The 18936-nt window shown below is 35.8% G+C and overlaps 1 protein-coding gene across 2 annotated transcripts; it reads left to right on the plus strand.

Annotated features, from left to right (window-relative positions):
• The first annotated feature begins 9008 nt into the window (after positions 1-9008).
• Positions 9009-17960, plus strand: LOC108340470 (histone deacetylase 9). 2 transcript variants are annotated; one of them, XM_017577878.2, is made up of 14 exons: positions 9009-9204; positions 10241-10353; positions 10463-10580; positions 11048-11122; positions 11209-11428; positions 11553-11616; positions 11835-11927; positions 12065-12173; positions 12341-12390; positions 12468-12558; positions 13295-13365; positions 13563-13661; positions 14212-14278; positions 17688-17960. In XM_017577878.2, the coding sequence occupies exons 1-14, from the start codon at positions 9168-9170 to the stop codon at positions 17768-17770; spliced, it is 1290 nt and encodes a 429-aa protein (XP_017433367.1). In that variant the 5' UTR covers positions 9009-9167; the 3' UTR covers positions 17771-17960. The 2 variants fall into 2 exon arrangements, with proteins under 2 accessions (XP_017433367.1, XP_017433368.1); XM_017577879.2 differs by lacking the exon at positions 13563-13661.
• Positions 17961-18936: the final 976 nt, after the last annotated feature.

Below are 18936 nucleotides of genomic sequence, written 5' to 3' on the forward strand. Positions count from 1 at the left end.
CACCGTTGGATCGAGGTGATTTTTGGACAGTAGGTTCCAGACATATGGTTCTTCATTATAACCGTTCGGATCATCAATCGGAGGTTTAGATTGGGAGAAATCGGTCTCGCACCAGCAGTCTTGTTTTGGAGAATTTTCATCTTCTTTGTTCTCATTTGTAAGCATTTGTGCTTATTTAAATTGGCTTATTGAACATACCATTTGGTGTTATTATTGGAGACTTTTTTGTACCCTATTATTGATCATAGTGGATTTTTCTTTGGTCTGGACGACTCGTGGTTTTTACCCTTGCATTGAGGGGTTTTCCACCTTAAAAATTGTTGTTGTCTCTTTATGCTTTTGGATTCTATTTTTGTTCTATTTGTTTGGTGCTCCTCACAGATTCTCGCAAGAAGGGAGATTGAATTTCCGCTGCGTTATTACTCTTTCCTAAGTTGTTATATGTTTTGGCCCTTTCCCCCATCAGAGTGGCATTAGAGCTCTTTGGTTAAGGGACTGTTTAGTTTGCATGAATGATGGAGGCACATAAAAAATTGATTCCTTTGAATGGAGAAAATTATCACCTATGGAAAGGCAAAATGAAGGACTTGTTATTTGTGAAAAAATTTCATCTTCCTATTTTTGCTTCCAATAAGCCGAAATCTAAGTCAGATGAAGAATGGGATTTTGAACATCAACAAGTATGTGGATTTATCAGGCAGTTTGTTGATGATAATGTTTATAATTTTGTTGCTAATGAGACACATGCGAGAATCCTATGGGATAAGCTTGAGTCCTTGTATGCCTTTAAGTCAGGGACTAATAAATTGTACTTGCTGAAAAATTTTTTGGAGTTGAAGTACAAGGAAGGAAATCCTGTTTCAAATCACTTGAGTGAATTTCAAGGACACTATGATCAATTAGCATGAGTGGGTATAAAATTTGATGATGATCTATTGGGTTTATTCCTGTTAAACTCTTTACTGGATTCATGGGAGACATTTCGGGTTTCCATGATAAGTACTACCCCTAATGGTGATATTTCTTTGCCAATGGCAAAGAGTGTGCTCTTAATGAGGAGATGAGAAGGAAGACACAGGGTATTTCATCTCATTCAGAAATGCTTATTACAGAGAATAGGGGGAGAAGCTAGAAGAAAAAACAAAATAGTGGTAGAGATAAAAGCAGGAACAAGTCCAAGTCTTGGTATAAGAATGTGGAGTGTCACTATTGTCACAAAACATGGCATATAAAGAAGAACTGTTTTTTGTTGAAGAAAGAGAGCAAAGACAAAAAGGGTAAGCAAAGAGAAAAAGATATCGATGATGGTGATCGTGTTACTACTACTACATGTGGTGACCTTGTTTGTCTTCGTGATTATGACACTATTAATCTTGTATCTGATGAGAGCATGTGGATAATTGATAGTGGTGCTACACTGCATGTTACATCCAGGAAGGAGTTCTTCACATCTTATACACCTGGTGATTTTGGAGTATTGAAGATGGGTAATGATGGAGTGTCTAAGGTTATTGGTATTGGTGATGTTCACTTGCAAACCAACATGGGAATGCAATTATTGCTTAGAGGAGTTAAACATGCTCCAGATGTTCGCTTTAACTTGATTTCTGTGTAGGTACTTGATGATGGTGGATTTGATAACCACTTTGGTTTTGGAAAGTAGAAACTCACGAAAGGTAACTTGATTGTGGCTAAAGGGGAGAAAAACTCTAAGCTTTACTGGACAAAAGCTTTGGTTGCTAAAGATAGTGTGAATGTTGTGTATATGGAGTCATCTTTGTGGCATAGAAGGCTTGGGCATATCAGTGAAAAAGGACTTAACTGCTTGGTTAAAAAGGATGTTCTCTTAGGATTGAAGAGTGTAGAGTTGGAGAAATGTTCTCACTGCATGGCTGGTAAACAAACCAGAGTATCCTTCAAGAAGCATCTTCCTTCCAGGAAGTCAGAGTTGCTTGAATTGGTGCATTATGATGTTTGTGGCCCATTGAAGGTAAAGTCTTTTAGTGGTGCACTTTACTTTGTTACTTTTATTGATGATTGTTCCAAGAAGCTTTGGGTTTATGCACTATAGAGAAAGGACTAAGTGTTGGACAAGTTTAAAGAATTCCATGCTTTCGTTGATAGGTAGTCAGGCAAGAAGCTGAAGCGCATTCGTACTAACAATGGTGGTGAATATTGTGGATCATTTTATGCTTATTGTAGACATTATGGTATTGCACATGAGAAGACTCCTCCAAAAACTCCTCAGTTGAATGGTTTAGCAGAGAGGATAAACAAGACATTGATTGAAAGAGTTAGGTGTATGCTTTCTGAAGCAAAATTGCCTAAGCATTTATGGGGTGAGGCATTGTTTACAGTAGTGCATGTTATTAATCTAAGTCCTGCAGTTGCTTTGAACTCTGAGGTACCAAACAAGATTTGGTTTGGCAAGAATGTTACTTATGATCATTTGCGTGTCGTCGGTTGTAAAGCATTTGTTCATTTTTCAAAGGATGAAAGATCCAAGTTGGATGTGAAGACAAGGCAATGCATCTTCATTGGTTTTGGTCAGGATGAATTTGGCTACAAGTTGTATGACCCCGTTGAAAAGAAAGTTATTAAAAGTCGTTATGTGCAATTCATGGAAGATCAAACCATTGAAGATATTGATAAAGTGGAGAAGTCTACACCTAAGGAAGATGGTAATGTGGCTGATGTTGATCCAATTCAGTTGTCTATTAATGATTTGGATATTGATGTTCATGATGATGAACAACATGGTGATATTGATAATCAACAGGTTAGAGATAGCTTGGATGTTCCTATTGATAATGTTGATGAAGAGGAACATGATTTGTCACAAGATGAGAGTCTTGGTGATGTACCTGAGCTACCTGAAGCTCAACCCAGAAGATCTGACAGGCCAAAACAACCTTCTAAGAAGTACTCTACCAATGAGTATGTGATGTTGACTCATGAGGGAGAACCTGAATGTTATGAGGAGACCATTGAAAGTGAAGAAAAGCAAAAGTGGTTGGATGCAATGCAGGATGAGATGAAATCTCTGCATGATAATCACACTTATGACTTGGTGCAGTTGCCTAAGGGTAAGAGAGCCTTAGAGAACAGGTGAATTTCCAAGGTGAAGCATGAGAGCAATTCTACATCTACCAGATATAAAGCCAGATTAGTGGTGAAAGGCTTCAGACAAAGAAAGGGTGTTGACTTCAATGAGATTTTTCTCACCTGTAGTGAGGATGACATCCATCAGAACTGTGTTAAGTTTAGCTGCTACTCTTGATTTGGAGGTTGAGTAGATGGATGTGAAGACAGCTTTCCTTCATGGTGATTTGGAGGAAGAGATTTACATGAAGCAACCAGATTTTTTTCTTGTTGAAGGCAAGGAAGACTATGTATGTAGGCTACGAAAAAGCCTATATGGTTTAAAGCAAGCTCTGAGGCAGTGATATAAGAAGTTTGAGTCTGTTATGTGTGAGTAAGGCTACAAGAAGACTACTTCTGACCATTGTGTTTTTGTTAAGAAATTTTCTGAGAATGATTTCATTATATTGTTGTTATATGTTGATGACATGCTTATTGTTGGGAAAGATGTATCCAAAATTGACAGGTTAAAGAAGCAACTGGGCGAGTCATTTTCCATGAAAGACATGGGAGCTGCTAAGAAGATTCTTGGTATAAGTATCACTCGTGATAAAAAAGAGAAGAAACTTTGGCTATCATAGGAGCACTACGTTCAGAAGGTGTTGCAAAGATTCCAAATGGAAAATGCTAAATTTGTAAGTACTCCTCTTGCTACTCATTTTAAGTTGAGTGTTAAACAAAGTCCTTCAAATGAAGTTGAGAAGATAAAGATGAGCAAAGTTCCTAATGCTTCTACGGTGGGTAGTTTGATGTATGCAATGGTATGTACAAGGCCTGATATTGCACATGTTGTTGGTATAGTCAGTAGATTTCTGTCAAATCCAAGTAGAGAGCATTGGAATGTTGTGAAATGGATTTTGAGGTATCTTCGTGGCACTAGTGGTTTGAGGCTTTGTTTTGGAGGTGATAAGCCTACTTTGGTGGGTTACTCAAATTCAGATATAGCTGGAGACATTGATTCCAGAAAGTCTACTTCAAGCTATTTGATTCAGTTTGCAGGGGGAGCCTTGGCTTGGCAATCAAAGTTGCAAAAGTGTGTAGCATTATCTACTACTGAGGTCGAATTCATTGCACTTACTGAAGCATGTAAGGAGTTGTTTGGGTGAAGAAATTCTTGCAAGAGCTTGGTTTTGTGCAAGGGAAATATTTGTTGTATTGTGACAGTCAAAGTGTTATTCATTTAGGTAAGAATCCAACTTTTCATGATAAATCCAAACATATTGATGTGAGGTATCATTGGATACGTGATGTTTTGGATGCTAAGTTGTTGGAATTAGCGAAGGTTCATACAGATGATAATGGTGCTGATATGATGACCAAGGCATTACCAAGAGGAAAATTTGAAGTTTGTTGTGAGATCGCCGATTTGGCGAATATCTCCACATAGTCGTGAGGGGAAGATTTGTTGGGTTATTGGGCTCCCTTCCTATGTGGAGAATAGGCCCAAATAATGTGAACCTTTAGGTCTCACTAGGTTAAATTGAGATGGGTCAGATTAGTAGGGCAGATAAAAGTCATTTGAAGAGAGACAAAAGCCAAGTGAGAGAAAAAGAAAGAGAGAAAGCCATTCCCGCATAACCCTAAACCTGCACTGGTGTTTTCGTCGGTGTGAAGTCATTCATCGTTGGATCGAGCTGATTTTTGGACAATAGGTTCCAGACATATGGTTCTTCATTCTGATCGTTTAGATCGTCAATCGGAGGTCTAGATTGGGAGAAATCGGTCCCGCACCAGCAATCCTGTTTTGGAGAATTTTCATCTTCTTTGTTCTCATTGGTAAGCATTTGTGCTTATTTAAATTGGCTTATTGAACACACTATTTGGTGTTATTATTGGAGACTCTTTTGTACCCTATTATTGATCATAGATTTTTCTTTGGTCTGGACGACTCGTGGTTTTCACCCTTGCATTGAGGGGTTTTCCACGTTAAAAATTATTGATGTATCTTTGTGCTTTTGGATTCTATTTTTGTTCTATTTGTTTGGTGCTCCTCACAGATTCTCGCAAGAAGGGGGATTGAATTTCTGCTGCGTTATTACTCTTTCCTAAGTTGTTATATTTTTTGGCCCTTTTCACATCATAATGCTCTTTGAATTACAAAAAAAAGCTCACAACTTTGTTTGTCATGCTTTATCTAACAAAATAAAAAAGACACAAAACTAAACACTCTTCACTTGATGGACTATGAGAACAAAACGAGTTCATGATTTCGTCTAACACGCTTCATCTAACAAAATCTAAAGGAAAGATGAATTCACGACTTTGTTTAAGAAATTGAAAAGATTTGTAATGAGATTAGACAATTTATGTGGAATGAGCTAAAGCTTGCATAAAACAAACATTAATATTCTTATGAGTCAAATATGTTTATATAAAATTAATTTGACCATGTATTTGAAGGAGGTTATACATGGGTTTAAACTCAATTGAATTGGTATAAGATGGTCTACGATTTCTACAAGTTAAATAGAAAAATTGTGTATTGTAAACCTTTAAACGCAAACAAAAAACTAAGATTTATTTACCCTTAGTTATTGTTTATAACATGACAAGTTTAACGTAAAATATAAATTTGATTAATTGATTAATTTTTTCTTCTCTCTTCCATTAGCACCCTTTTAAGTGTATTTATAGATATTGAAAAAAATGATTTCCTTACAACTTATCTTAAATGATTTATCATCTTATACTATCCATCAAAACTAACATTTTATTTGAAATTAAATTACAAAATCAAAGTTTAAATTAAAAAATAAAAGGCAGTTATAATAATTCTTGTTATTAATATGGACATGGGATGTCCACACTTTCAATAGAAAAGAAAATTGAAACAAGTTAAGAAACAAATCTTAAAATGGGTGTTAAAGAGTGATAAAATGTTAATTTATGCAAGTAATGAATGATAAATTTATCATCTATTTGTTTGTTTAATTTATAATTGTGTCGTCATGATTTTGGACAACCTCCCATAGGTACAATCAGCTAAATGATGGATTGTATGACTTTATGCACTTACATATTGTTTATAAATCATAACTAAAAGCAATGGTCATAGGCCTAATTCGATTTATAATCTACCCTATACTAATCATAATACATCAATTGTAAAGCAAGTAAAAGTAATCTTACCTCTACAAATTATCATATATCGCTACGAGAAACATTTACAATATGGTGTAGTTAGATGAGGATGAAAATGCATCAACTTTATAACAAATCCTAAGGATTATCCAAGATTTGAGACCTAAAAATATAAAACCCATAAAAAAAAACCATATTCGATCCGAAACCAAACAAGAAATACTATGAAGAGAAACAAAGACTACCTCATATCAAATGGAGAAAGTAATCAAGTCACAAGAAGAGTTACAAAAAGCCAACGAGGACCTTTAACCGAAAATGTGATGTCACGAGGCTCGTTAGGGTAAGGCTTTCAAAGGCTAATCCATGATCAAGAAGATGATCTTGACAAAATCGAATGCAAATCGATGCAAGATGTTTGTAGAAACTTTCACATTAACTGTTTTACAATGCTTAAATATAATTCCAAATGGAATGATCACCTCTTTCACATATTCGATCAAGAGAAGCTCAGACCAAACAATAAATACTATGAAGAGAAACAAAAACTACCTCATATCGCCAATCCCTCACGGATTTGCTTTTGGTACCACTCCAAATCGTCCCCTCATATAAAGGACTATGGTTCTCCACCTCCCCTACAGCGGAAGTCTTTTTCTTATCCTCGAGTACACCATAGTCAACATTGGGCATCTCTTTCACGATCCATGGTCACAACACTTAGGCCAAGCCCTCACGGATTTGTTTTTGGTACCACTCCAAATCCTCCCCTCAAACAAAGGACTGTAGTTCTTCACCTCCCCTACAACGGAAGTCTTTTTCTTATCCTCGAGTACACCATAGTCAACATTGAGCATCTCCTTGCCCTCTTTCACGATCCATGGTCACAACACTTGGGCCAAGCCCTCACGAATTTGCTTTTGGTACCACTCCAAATCCTCCCCTCAAACAAAGGACTATGGTTCTCCACCTCCACTACAGCGGAAGTCTTTTTCTTATCCTCGAGTACACCATGGTCAACACTGGCATGTCCTTGCCCTCTTTCATGATCCATGGCCACAACACTTGGGCCAAGCCCTCACGGATTTGCTTTTGGTACCACTCCAAATCCTCCCCTCAAACAAAGGACTATGGTTCTCCACCTTCCCTACAACAGAAGTCTTTTTCTTATTCTCGGGTACACCATGGTCAACACTGAGCATCTCCTTGCCCTCTTTCATGATCCATGGTCACAACACTTGGGCTAAGCCCTCACGGATTTGCTTTTGGTACCACTCCAAATCCTCCCCTCAAACAAAGGACTACGGTTCTCCACCTCCCCTACAGCGGATGGGCTCTGATACCATTTGTAGAGAGGGACAACACACACATAGATCTCCACACTGGTAAGATATTGTTCGCTTTGGGCTAAGCCCTCACAGATTTGCTTTTGGTACCACTTCAAAATGTCTCTCCCTAATGAAGGTATCTTATGTGTATATAAACCCAATTCCGTCTCTTATTTTATCCGATATGAAACTTTGTTTGTACCTAACAACAATCAAGTCACCAGAAGAGTTACAAAAAGTTAACGAGGACCTTTAACCAATAATGTGAGGTCACAAGGTTCGTCATGGGCAAGGTGTTCAAAGGTGATCCATGATCAAGAGGATAATTTCAACAAGATCGAATGCAAATTGACATAAAATGTCCGTAGAAACAATATTTGATTGTGGACAATTTTTTTTAAATCTTCTTTATTTGTCACCGTTTATTTCATATAGGAATAACGAACTTACTTGTATATGTGGATATACGGGAATAAAATCTACACTCAATAGTAAATACCATGACTATCTATTTATCACGCATAATAAATATTTTAATATTTTTTATTAAAACGTTTGGTGTCTATCATCGTATTCATATTTACGAATACCATTTTTCACAAAAAAATTAAGATTAAAATTATATTTTATTAGCTTAAATTTAATTTATAATTTATTTATTTAAAATTAAATTTTAATTTATATTTAATTAGATTTATATTTTATCTTATATTTTTTGTAATCTATGTTAGATTTTATTTTTAAAATTTATAATATATGTACGTATTATCCGCGCCGGACCGATCCCCATCTCTACTTCTATTAATCTATAATATTTTTATTAATCTATAATATTTCAAGGATACTGAGTTAATTCTTACATTATCGTTATCATGTTACACCATTATTCAAGGGATAAGTTTTTTTTCTCAAGATGATAAATCGATTTACCTTCATTTGAAGCTTGATAACTTCAAACACCTACGTTAATATTTTTAGTTTATCATTTGATTTTTATATTCACACACTCTGTCACCATAAAAATTATATTTTTACTATTTAAAAATTAGAAATTTCGCTAAAACATTTAAATAAAAGTATGATTAAATTATTCTTATATACAATCAGTTAAAAATATTTTTATAACACAATAAGAATTAAAATTTATGTTTCTTAATCATATTCATGTTAAAGTTTGCCAAAATATTAATTATAAAAACAAGAACTATTTTTCGTCTCTAAATATTATAAAAAAACTATATTTCATTTTAAACTAAATTATAAAATATTCAGTCTCAGAATTTTATAAAACTCATAAAATATCTTTTTCGACAAAAAAAAATAATTTAAAAACAAAATACACTTTTTATAATAGTTTAAGAAAAAATATATCTAACTAAAAAAACAGGAGTTGTAAAAAACAAGTTATTAAAGGTAAACTAAAAGCAAAGGTTAAATTATTTATCTGAGAATAAAAAACCAGACAAAAACACGGTCATTCAGTGACAGAGAGAAGAGATACCGAAAAGAAGAGGCGAAATGTCACAACAGGGAAAGCTAATGCCATTGACACTGCCATGGTAGCCATATTCTCTTTCATCAATTCCCGCCACTACTCTTCAACGCTCTCTACAAAACATGCGCTCCAAGGACAGAATCGCTTACTTCTATGACGGTACGTTTTTTCCTCATATTCTTCTAATTGCGTTCCTTCGTTTCTTTGTTTTCTTGTCCGATTCTTCTTTCACGAAATTGAACTCGTGATGTTCGTCAACGCTCTTCGTATCACGCGATTTTCAAATTCCTAGCTCAGTTCGTTCTTGAATATCGAAACCCTAGCCATGTGAGGTTTTTCATGGCGAGATACCGAAGATTCGTTAACCGGTAACAACGAGTTGTGAGCAATACTATATAAAAAGTATAGGAACTATTTTCAACCTAAAATCAAGAATATGGGATTATAGTTCTTTCTACTTATATATTATTCATTTTACTTGATTTTATCAACGTGGAAGTTTCAACTCACCTTAAATTCCAAAGAAGTCGCCTGTACAATAAGGATATGAATCTGTCTTTAGAACTGTTTTAGGTTTCTGATTCTGCTCCATGCTTTGCTCGGTATTTTTTCTGAAAGATTCAATGTAGAGGATTTTGGATAGTTGCACTATAAAAAACTCTATTTGGCGGTCACTATGGAGTTTAGTTTTACATTTTTTTTTTATTATTACTCATGCTGTTCAGTAAGAAAATCAGCACGTGCAATGACAGTCGAGTTCTGTGAGGAGCTGTTCGATCTTGAATACCAATTAGTTTTCGGGTTCTAGGTTTTAAATTTTGGTGCACATTTGCAATTGTGGCTGCAACATCAAGGTTTTTGTGGTTTTCACAAATGAGGACACCAGCCGCGTTTATTTGCAATATGACGAATTGAAGGTAGCTGCAACCTCAATTTAAAACCTTGGCTCATGTCAAGAAGTTCCTTTACCACATTTTTTAGGAAAGTATAAATTGAAAAGTGAAATTATTTAATGAAAGTGCAATATTTAGTTCATTGAGAACTTAGAAAAGCTTTGCTTATTTCCATTTACTGTCTGTTTATTTTTGGGTCCTTAACAGTCATGACAGCCGGATTAATATTTACGTTATCTGCTAGGTTTTGTTTCTTTGCATGTTTTTTATCTACTCATGTATTTCAATGTTACATATTGCAGGCGATGTTGGTAGTGTTTACTTTGGTGCAAAGCATCCAATGAAGCCACACCGGCTTTGCATGACTCATCATCTTGTTCTCTCATATGACCTTCATAAGAAAATGGAGATTTATGTTAGTTACATATATAGGCTGTTCTGCATTTTATTTATGTTTTTTTTTGTTGCTAAGTTGTTGATTGCATAATTTTGTTCTGATGGTTTCTATTTTATGTATGATCCAGCGTCCACATAAGGCTTATCCTGTTGAGCTTGCCCAGTTTCACTCGGCTGATTATGTTGAGTTTTTGCACAGGATTACGCCTGACACTCAACACTTGTTCTTAAATGAACTGACGAAATGTATGCTATTCAGTTTTAAATGCATTCAGATGTAATTTTGAGAGAGTTACGATGAAACCCAAATACTGAACGTGTTTTGTCCTAGATGCAGCTGTCACTAAATTAGGGTTCCATGTCCAAAAACATTTGCCTGAGGAGGGGGAGGGGGCAGAGGAGGATAGTTCCATAAATGTTTTGGATTAACATTATCTAACCCTAATGTTCATGGCAGATAAGTATAGGGGGAAAGGGAGGGATTTTGAAAGTACTGAAGAATATAGTAAATGTTTTACCTATAATTCCTGTTACTTTTGATCAAATATGTGGTTTCCTCCCTAGTCCCTTCTATAAATTATTGATATTTGACTTTTGAAATTAATGTTTTCCAACCACAATGGTTATATAATTATTTTTCTTATATATTATTAACTTATCGTCTAGCTTCCGACTAATATCAGGTTTCTCTTATTTTTTTAATCATGTGTCAGATAATCTTGGAGAAGACTGCCCTGTATTTGACAACTTGTTTGAATTTTGTCAGATTTATGCTGGCGGAACTATAGGTATGATATGTTTATAATAGTGCTTCTCTGAATTTTTGTTATGCCTAGTTTGTCATATGTATGCTGATTGACTCATGTGCCTGCAGATGCTGCTCGTCGATTGAACAACCAACTTTGTGATATCGCTATAAACTGGGCTGGTGGACTTCACCATGCAAAGAAATGCGAGGCATCTGGGTTTTGTTACATCAATGACTTGGTTTTAGGAATCTTGGAGCTTCTTAAATATCATGCCCGTGTTTTGTATATTGATATAGATGTGCACCATGGTGATGGCGTAGAAGAAGCCTTCTACTTCACTGATAGGTCAGTTGGTGTTTAATATCATGTTTGGCTTATGAGGTGAAGCTATTAATGATTGAGAATATAGGGAGTTTAGCCATACTTGTGACTTCTCTACCTTTTTAAATGGTAAACTTTCTCATTACAGGGTGATGACTGTCAGTTTTCATAAGTATGGAGACCTGTTCTTCCCGGGTACTGGTGATGCTAAGGTGATTTTCTTTATTCTGTTTGTATCTTTGGTTGTGCCAATCAGTCTATTCTATCAGACTATCACAACCTTATTATTACATTAATATTAATATTCTAAATCTGGATTTCACTGTTGCCCATGTTGTAATCTGCTGAATGGAATGCTCTATGCTTTCTGAAAAGCTTTTTAAATACTCTATAGATTGGAATGATTTGAACTGATTTTACCATATTAAAGGAAATAGGAGAAAGAGAAGGAAAGTTTTATGCGATAAATGTCCCACTGAAGGATGGAATAGATGACCTTAGCTTCACACGACTTTTCAAGACTGTAAGTTCAATTTTTTTTTCCTTTTCTTTTTTTGCCAAACTTCAACCTAAATTATAAAGCTTCTCATTTCAATACTAATTTCATTATTTCTGCTTGGTGGTAATTTGTCTGAACTTTTTTAAATACTTGTGCCATAGATTATTTCCAAAGTAGTTGAAACATATCAACCTGGTGCAATAGTTCTCCAGTGTGGAGCAGATTCGCTTGCTGGAGATCGCTTGGGTTGCTTCAATCTCTCTATTGATGGTGCTTATCTCCCTGTAAATTTCCTTTCTGATGAAAATATCACCATTCAATGTTAGGGATAAAGCTTGATTATGTTCTCAGTCTGTCTTCTCAAATATTGGTCTCTATTGCTTAGTGGATGGTTTAGCTTGATTAGAAAATTTAATTTTTCGATGTTTCTTTAATAGGTCACTCCGAATGTGTTAGCTTTGTAAAAAGATTCAATTTGCCATTGCTGGTGAGTTTATATTAGTTTATGTTTGCCTTCCACTCACATGCACAATGGATGATTTTACTAAAATGGACTTGTCACAGGTCACTGGAGGTGGAGGATACACAAAAGAAAATGTTGCTCGATGTTGGACTGTTGAAACAGGAGTTCTTCTGGATACAGAGCTTCCTAATGGTATTAGTCAGCCTCTTTTCAAGTCTTGAATTATGAAATTTTATACCAAGATTTTATTTTCTTTTGTTAATGGGATTGGATATTTATTTTGTTCATGCTTCAAAGTGAAACTAAAACACTATTGTCATGTGAATTGTCAAGTGATGGTTATTTAAACACTACAGACCTTTGAGGCTCTGTAAACTTAACTGAGTAAAGCCACCCCTCAAATTCACCGAATACTGAATCTCCTCTATGTTGCGCTTCCCACCCTTTTATTATCTTTGTTACTTCAAATGGTTTCCCCTTCCTTTCTACCCTCTTTGTCTCATAGGCAAGGTTGTTTATTGTTATGACCAAAACCCCTGCTCTGCTCCTTTCTCATAATTTCTATGAGCATAGGATTTCGGTAATTGCACACAACACTTGGAATGGGTGAAAAAAATACGCAATACCGATTTTCCCTCAGGAGCATAGTAGAGTTTGCTTTACATTTAGTAACTGTTGCATTATATTTGTTTTGCAACATTTGCCCGGAGAGTAATTTATCCCCAAAATGCTTTCTATCTTAGTTATAAGTTTGTGCTTTTTAGGTTTATGTCCTGGTAGACAGTATAATCCTCCTTAACCCTACGAGTCCCTAAACAATACCATACATGTGTTGTCCAATATAGTCGATTCCGCATTCCAGATTTAAATTCTGTCCTATTGTTTTCAGATTGGAAATGTTTCTTACTTGCTTTGTTCTGACTTGCAGAGATTCCGGAAAATGATTATATTAAATATTTTGCACCAGAATTCTCTTTGAAGATTCCAAATGGGCAGATAGTATGTATTTATTTGTTGGGGTTTCTCTTCTATTGAGTTTAATTTGTTTGATGATTTGGATTTCTTTTTGACATTTAATGTCTCTGATTTCATTGGATAGGATTAAAAAATACTCATTAGAATGTTTAATTTGCATCTAGTGGTATCTTTCCTCTTTACAATATTGCTTGTACTAATCTTTCCTTTAAATTGATCAGGAAAACCTAAATAGTAAATCATATCTTAGCACTATTAAAATGCAAGTCTTGGAAAATCTTCGTTGCATCCAACATGCTCCAAGTGTTCAAATGCAGGAGGTGAGTGTGAGTTCATCCTTGAAATAGGAGGACCCCATCTTGTGAGCAGACTCAATTACTTTATCATAAAATTGTTTCTTGTGAATGTTTTGTTTTTAGAGGTGTTGTGTTAGAAGCTCTTTAACTTTCTTGTATTAATAATCTGTTGCCAATGGTTACTAATCAATTCTTGGACCTTTAAGCATTTTAAGTGAAAAATATTCCTTCCTATGATGCTTCTAAATTAAGACGAGAATCGTTGGTAGATTGTGGAGAGTGAAGGTTTCTAAAGTTGGGTGGAATTTCAGGAACTATTTATCAACTGATTCTGTAAAATTGTTAAACTGAAGGATGGTAGCCATTGAAGTTGGGCATTGGGACTATTGAAATCTATTATTTAGGCTATCCTTGTTAGTAAACTTGGAATCTCGCTAATAATTAATTCTTCAAAATGTTTCTTGTCGCTCTCCATTCTTTGTTGAATTGTTTTGGACTTGGGTTCAAACTCATTTGATGATGTCGGATCCAACTACTTTTAGTAATGCATCAACTAATGTTTTGTGGATCACAGGTCCCTCCTGACTTCTACATTCCAGATTTCGATGAAGATGAGCAGAACCCTGATGAGCGTATTGATCGTAAGGAAAAAGAAAATAATTATTAATTGCATTTCTGATCTCTATATTGATCTGTGATTTTGGAATGTCTAATTTGGATTGCTCATATCTAGTCTTTATATTTCTCTAATTGTTCAAATAAGTCGTAAACCACAATTTTTCCCTTCAATAATAGAGATGCAACATATCACTGGTTTATATAAATTAACCAAGAAAAATGTGTAAAAATTTTGAGAGAGTAGCAGAGGAGATACTGTCCATCTCAATCCTTTATTTTCTGCAAGCAACTAATTTTATCAGTTAGATTGAAATAAAATTAAAGAGGAGGGTTAAAATGGAGAGTAACTGTTACGTACCTGAAAAAGAGACGTAACGAAATCACCCTCTCACACACTCACAACAAGCAAAAGAATAATGAAAGAATGAACTTGAACGAATGAATCTCTTTTATTGATAGTAATAGCTGAATAAACAAAAGTAAACAATAATTGGGAGCATAACCTCCATTAATTATTTGAGAGCATAACCTCCCTCACAAGACAATAATGTCTGTCACAAAACTCAATAATTAAAAACATACCTTTAATCCTAGACTCTCCTTTTATTTATACTAATTATTTCTTAAATAAAATATTTCCCTAGAATAAAATATGAATATTGTTCTAAATAAAATATTTCCCTAAGATATATTCTTATTTACTATAATTATTTCTAAATATTTTGCGCCTATCCTAACTATTGTCCCAGTTAGGATAGTCACTCTTCAACCGATCGGCTCAGGTCATTCACTGCTTCCCACCGTTCGGTCTGGTCACTCTCCCTTGTCCACCGTTCGGCCTACTCGCTCCCTGCCTTCCACCATTCGGCCTGCTCGCTATCTGCCTTCCACCGTTCGGCCTGGTCGCTCCTTGCCTTCCTCCGTTCGGCTTGCTTCCACTTGCCTCCTACCGTTCGGCTCCAGGTCTTCACCACCTTCCATCGTATTGTGAAACTTGATCTTCTGACTTCTCTTCATCATCGTGTTACCATATGAAGGGTACTCACTGGCTGTTGCCCTCCAATTGAGGTCTGAAGGTTTGGGTAGTGGTAAAACCCCCTCCAATGTCTTCCATTCTTCATCCAACATTCTGGTCACCACTTTTCCAGAATCATAAGCCCTGAGGAATAGGTCTTTGATGTCTTTTAATACTTCACGTCGCTCTCTCCCTTTGGCTGGTGTATCAAAAACTACAAACCCCCTGTTCTTTTCGCTGACCCACCTTCTTACAGAATCCATTGTTCAGTCCAGGGTATTGATTCTTCCATCTGTCCTTCCTTCCAAAGCCTCCATTCTTCCTTCCAGTACTAGCCCGTTTGATTCCGGCAGTTTTCTCACGTTCGATTATGGCCGTCCTTTCACGTTCGAATCCGTCAGTCTGCTACTGTTCGGTTCCAGCAGTCCCTTCCCATTCGGCTTGGTAAGTCCTTTCTCTTTAGGTTCCGCCCGTTCTCTCACGGTCGGATCCAGCAGTCTGCTACCGTTCGGTTTCAGTAGTCCCTTCCCGTTCAGCTCGATAAGTCCTCCCTCTTTAGGTTCCGCCCATTCTCTTACGTTCGGATCTAGCAGTCTGCTACCATTCGGTTTTGGCAGTTCTTTTGCGTTCGATTCCAGACGTCCTTTCCCATTTGGAGTTTGCGCGGTCCCTAACTGCTTACTGGCCGCGAGTCTTTTGAAGACTAACCCCGAATCGGATCACCATCGCCTCCTTTAAACCTTCCCAAGAATAAGTCTTGGCTTTCCCCTTCCAAAATTTGAACCAGTATCTGACCTTTTCCTCCATACTGATGTAGGTTAGGCACACCTTCTCTTCCTCCGACACCCCTTGTAGTTCAAAAAATTTATCAGCTTTATTGATCCAATTCAATGGATCAACCCTGTCAAAAATGGGTAACTACCCATTTCTTCCAGCTGGGTTGTGCTTCATGGTGTATTCCACCCAACTCTGCCTTCAACCTCCTTATGGACAACTCCATGCTCTCCAGTCTCTGCCCCATGCTCTCCAGTTTCCCTTCAACTGCATTCATCCTTCCCTCTATGATGTCTCTCATTCCTCTCTGTTACTCCGGCTGGCCACACACTCCTCTCCTTCAATCCGACAGATAACTTCCTCACGTCCTTTTCTCCTTTCTAACGATCCGGCAGGTCGGACCAATTGTTACGTACCTGAGTAGGAGACGTAACGAAATCACCCTCTCACACACTCACAACAAGCAAAAGAATAATGAAAAAATGGACTTGAACGAATGAATCTCTTTTATTGATGGTAATAGCTTAATAAACAAAAGTAAACAATAGTTGGGAGCATAACCTCCATCAATTATTTGGGAGCATAACCTCCCTCACAAGATAATAATGTCTGTCACAAAACTCAATAATCAAAAGCATACCTTTAATCTTATACTCTCCCTTTATTTATACTAATTATTTCCTAAATAAATTATTTTCCTAGAATAAAATATGAATATTGTTCTAAATAAAATATTTCCCTAGAATAAAATCTTTCCCTAGAATAAAATCTGAATATTGTGCTAAATAAAATATTTCCCTAAGATATATTCTTATTTATTATAATTATTTCTAAATATTTTCCGCCTATCCTAACTGTTGTCCCAGTTAGGATAGTCACTCTTCAACCGATCGGCTTAGGTTATTCACTGCTTCCTACCGTTTGGCTTGGTCACTCTCCTTTGTCTATCGTTCGGCCTGCTCGTTCCCTGCCTTCCACCATTCGGCCTGCTTGTTATCTGCCTTCCACCATTCGATCTGGTCGCTCCTCGCCTTCCACCGTTCGGCCTGGTTGCTCCTCGCCTTCCTCTGTTCGGCCTGGTCGCTCCTCGCCTTCCTCTGTTTGGCTTGCTTCCACTTGCCTCTTACCATTCGGCTCCAGTTCTTCACCACCTTCCACTGTTTCGCTAGACTTCTCCACGCCTTCCACTGTTCGGCTACCGTTCGACCTTTACGGTCAATACCGTTCGGCTACTGTTTGGCCTTTACGGTCAATACCGTTCGGTCTCATTTCCCTCCTACCTTCCTTCTCTTTCTCATATCCTTTCCAAACCTTATTATTACCCCTACCTTATACCGTAATAGTAACTCTAAAATTACTCTAGGAGTAATTTGATTTTGTATACAACTTGTATATATTGTCACATATCACTTTTTTATTATGCGTCAAAATTCCATTGTTATTTATTTATTTATTATATTAATCAGTGTGGATAAACTTTTGGGACAAATAACTTAATTAAAAAATCATAATGACTAAATATCCGTAATTATTAAAATTGAATTTAGACTTTAAAAGTGTGATTAAGTAAAAAAGCGGCATTTCCCTTCCTCTCTTTACCTGTGCCAAATCTTGGTTTATGGATATGACAATTCTCTTTTCAGAGCACACTCAAGACAAGCACATCCAGCGCGATGATGAATATTATGAAGCTGACAATGACAATGATCAAATGGATGTTTCATGAAATTAGCTGGACCTTGATTCACTGCAGTCACATTTCAGAGTCAAGGGGTGCAGTCATGATATAATGACTATTTTCTTTTTATCTTATTTTTAGTTTTATGAAGAATGCCAGAATCTCTCTTTTTAACATAATCTTCCTTGTACACCCTCTTCCTTGTATATTTAATGGAATTTTTAGTTTCAAAGTTTCATATATTTGCTCGAAAGTTTGCTTATTCTTGATTTCTTTCTTGGTATTACGGGATGTCTTTTTTTGTGTGTGGAATGATAATAGAATGAGAGCAACTCTGATACGAGCTGAATGGCATTATTTATTTGTACTTTTTTCAAACAAGGTGGCATTTCATGAACAATGTTGGCACTATTGTTGCACTTGTCTAATTACAGAACTGATCGTATCTTCAACAAGAAACGGAAGGGAAGAAAGGGGCTGTGATATTTGACTCAATTTATTGGGAAGAACACAAAAATGGGGGAGAGTCTAATTTTCGCTTATTTAGTCTTTCCCCTCCAATAACAAGAACAAAATATTTCGTATTTTAATATGTGAAAACGAGAACACAAACAATAAGGTAATGTTACATCACTTAATTAAAAGAAAATTAATGACGAAAAATCAATTAAAAAATATAATTTTTTTTACTATCAAATAAATAAATAAATTAAAAAAAATTAATTAAAGATATATAAATTATGAGAGATGTATAACTTAATTAACAGAATAAATAATATAAAATACATTATGAATAAGTATTAAAAAATGAACAAATTTTAATTTTAAATAAACTCTTGTAATAAAGAAATGAGAATATTGAAAATGTTTCCTGGAAACTCTTATCCTCTACACCAACCAAAACATCTAATCAATATCACCCACCAATAAAATCTTCCCTCCTCCGAAGCAGACAGCCTTGACAATTTTTGAAAATGCATTTTTGCAATTTTCTTCAAAGTAAATCAACTTGGTGCCTACTGCATGATATTCAATTGAACTTTTAAATGCATTCACCACCTCATTACTCCCAATCAATGGTAGTAGGTAAACCTTGACAAACCAAGTTAAATGAATCTGAACTTTTGGGTTGAATGTTGTAGCATGTTACAACTAATAATGTGACTCATTTGAAAGGCTTACACAACTAATATTTGTTTGGACACTCTTCTTAA

The sequence above is a fragment of the Vigna angularis genome, chromosome 5 (assembly GCF_016808095.1).
Source record: "Vigna angularis cultivar LongXiaoDou No.4 chromosome 5, ASM1680809v1, whole genome shotgun sequence".
NCBI lineage: Eukaryota > Viridiplantae > Streptophyta > Magnoliopsida > Fabales > Fabaceae > Vigna > Vigna angularis.